Source organism: Olea europaea, unplaced genomic scaffold, assembly GCF_002742605.1.
Source record: "Olea europaea var. sylvestris unplaced genomic scaffold, O_europaea_v1 scaffold25840, whole genome shotgun sequence".
Classification (NCBI taxonomy): domain Eukaryota; kingdom Viridiplantae; phylum Streptophyta; class Magnoliopsida; order Lamiales; family Oleaceae; genus Olea; species Olea europaea.
Genome location: NW_019244144.1, coordinates 1 through 1,564, shown reverse-complemented (window position 1 = coordinate 1,564; position 1,564 = coordinate 1). Strand labels below are relative to the sequence as shown.

Below are 1,564 nucleotides of genomic sequence, written 5' to 3'. Positions count from 1 at the left end.
GGGGGGGGGGGGGGGGGGGGGTTGAAATGCCTAGAAAGTAATCAAATCCAAGAGAAATTATGTGTAAGACGGTGAATAGTAACATGTTCCTAACATTCGTGCGAGATAAAAAGACAAACATATAGTGAAACAAGTAAACACTTCTAGGACCAGATATAAGATGATCAAGTAACAAAATTCATCGGAAAGGAAAGTAAGGAACTTACGGAGCCATCCAACGGTATGTCCCTGTCTCTGGTGTCATTCCTTCGGTCTGCACCTCAATACGAGCAACACCAAAATCAGCAATTTTAATAGACTTGTCCGCCGCGATTAGAAGATTGTCAGACTTCAAGTCTCTGTGAATCAAATTTAGTCCATGCACATATTCCATCCCCCTAGCCACATCCAAGGCCTGCTTTACAGCCAATTTCAAAGGCACTGATCGGTTCATTCGCTTTGTCAAGAACTGGCGCACTGAACCCCCCTTTGCATATTCTGTCACAATACACCAGACCATGGGTTTACGGCAGGCGCCAATGAAGCGAACAATGTTTGGGTGTTTCAGTGTCGCCAACATCATCACCTCCTGCTGAAACTGCTGCTCCATCAAGTGCGCCCTCTCTACATCATTCTCCGGCTTCTCCAGAAGCTTAATGGCAACATCCTCACCATTATATGTACCCTTGTAGAGCTTCCCAAATGCTCCCTGAGCAAAAGCATCCCCCACATTAAGCTTCCGCAAGTCAACTGTCCACTCATCATAATTTCCAAGACCCTCTGTCTGATATCGAGGGTCCATCAAAGCTTGAGCCAGTGCATCATTGCTCAGCCCGGTAGGGGATCTCCCACGATTGACACTTGCCGCTACTGAATAGTTTTTAACATGCTTGAGGCCCTGGTGGCCTAATATGCGTGTATGCGAATCGTTCGATCCAACACTGCTGTTGTCCATTGACATGGCAACGGAACCTCCTCCATTGCTCATCTGCAAGCTCCCATAACTATCGATGGACATGTTAGAACCCTCATTAAGCTTCTGATAAAAGTTCTGTGAGAAGTCATCTTGGTTATTGTTTAGGCCCATAATTCCATTAAACTTTGGACCCTCCAACATTTTCTTTTCCCTTTGTCAACACAATTTCCGAAGCAAAAACTCTGTATAAAATCCGTATATTTACTGCATGAGGGTTTGCAATCTCTGTACCTCAAACGCTAAACCCTACCCGAAAAAAAATTTGATCCACAAAAATGTATTAACTCAAAGTCAAGCTACCTGTTACAAAAACCATAATAAAACCTCTAATAAAACTATCTTTAATTTTCCGGCAATAGCAATTATTACCAGCGATTTTCAATACCATTTTATGATCTTCCTTACAATAATTGTTTTCTCGATTTCTTCATTTATTTCTTTCCTTTTCTGTCAAGTCCATTTCACCCTCAATTTTCCACTCCACAAAAAAGACGTCAAATAAAGAACTCAAAAGCGCAGCTCAAAATATATAAAAATCAAATCTCTTTTACAAGCATCAATACACCCAAAACAAAAATAAGCTAAATTCCTCCAAATAAACCCATAAAA

General features: G+C 41.6%; 1 protein-coding gene across 1 annotated transcript; it reads right to left on the bottom strand.

Moving 5' to 3' along the window:
* Positions 1 to 170: 170 nt before the first annotated feature.
* Positions 171 to 1,558, bottom strand: LOC111382916 (serine/threonine-protein kinase HT1-like). Its single transcript, XM_023006947.1, has one exon. The coding sequence runs from the start codon at positions 1,094 to 1,096 to the stop codon at positions 203 to 205; it is 894 nt and encodes a 297-aa protein (XP_022862715.1). The 5' UTR covers positions 1,097 to 1,558; the 3' UTR covers positions 171 to 202.
* Positions 1,559 to 1,564: the final 6 nt, after the last annotated feature.

Excerpts from the sequence above, each read along its gene's own strand:
- LOC111382916 (XM_023006947.1), bottom strand. The coding sequence starts at position 1,096 with ATGTTGGAGGGTCCAAAGTTTAATGGAATTATGGGCCTAAACAATAAC.